Consider the following 1,212-nt stretch of genomic DNA (forward strand, 5'->3'; position numbering starts at 1 on the left):
TTCCTATAAAAGTAAATAAAACAAATAATTATAGTATAATATTAGTAAAATAATAATACATTACCTTTTTTTGCAATTTTTTTGGTATTTTAGGTGCTTCCTGTCTATTTATTGGATTTTTACCAAAAATATCAGCAGGAGAAACAATCTTTTGTTGTTTAACATCCTCTTTAGAACCAAATTCAATACTTTCCTGTTCTAATATCTTTTTTTTCTAAAATACAGTCAGAATATCCTTTATTATCATTGTTCAATCATGACATAAAATCATGGTTCTACATTCTAAGAATGAAGTGTAAAATTTAAAACTTTACAAATCTAAATTATAGTTGAAAACATATGTTAAAACCTTGGATTGCTTAACTGGAGACTGCAATTTTTCATCATCCTCATCAGATGAAATGACACGTCTTTTTGCGGCTTTTGCCGGAGTAACGCAAGAACTTGTTTTAACAGTTCCAAAATAGGACCGTATATCCTAAAAGAAATAAAAAATAATCAGGTTTTGTAAAATTGACAATTTAAATTTCGACAAACAATATTTGAAATATATACCGCTCAAAACTAACATTCCTAACCTCAAGCGTTATTATTCGATCATAAACTTCAAAACTTACCCGTGGCATGTTTCAATTACGTTGAAATCAGATAGAAATATAATATTTTGGACGATTGAACGATATCTTACATAAAAAAGATAAACATATATGTAGAATTAAAAATATTCTACTCATGCATACCACGTAAATCAACACGTGCTTTCGCAATACGCAATTACAATTTATGTTATATGTAAAATGTAGTACTGTGTAGAGTTCAATTTAATAAAAAGAAATAAACAATTTATCGCATATCCAACAATAACTCAAATGTGTCTTTCAGATGCTTTAATAAGCATAATGCGGGTAAAACCGAAACTGTCAAATTCGAGATGGCATCGCAAACATAAAACAGCACGTGCATGAAGGAAACCCAGACTTCTTTTAACTGTTTAAATAATTTATCTATATACAAAAATTAATATATGCTTTGCAATAACTTGCAATTTGGTTCTTTTGTATTGTATAATATTTATAAATAAAGTCGTGCTAAATAATACATTAAATATCAGGGAATAATATAACCTTCACGATGGTGAAAGAACAGTTTAGAGAAACAGACGTTGCTCGGAAAATGTATGTATATTCCTTTAATTTGTTTTAAAATTAGATT

The 1,212-nt window shown here is 27.7% G+C and overlaps 1 protein-coding gene across 1 annotated transcript in view; it reads left to right on the top strand.

Moving 5' to 3' along the window:
* LOC108578005 (DNA-directed RNA polymerase III subunit RPC1) overlaps positions 1-1,212 on the top strand; it is a 37,962-nt gene that overhangs the window by 17,642 nt on the left and 19,108 nt on the right. The window contains exon 9 of the mRNA XM_017941249.1: positions 1,131-1,175. Coding sequence (XP_017796738.1) covers positions 1,131-1,175 — 45 coding nt within the window. The remainder of the gene's footprint in view (positions 1-1,130; positions 1,176-1,212) is intronic.

This window comes from Habropoda laboriosa, unplaced genomic scaffold (genome assembly GCF_001263275.1).
Source record: "Habropoda laboriosa isolate 0110345459 unplaced genomic scaffold, ASM126327v1 scaffold983, whole genome shotgun sequence".
NCBI lineage: Eukaryota > Metazoa > Arthropoda > Insecta > Hymenoptera > Apidae > Habropoda > Habropoda laboriosa.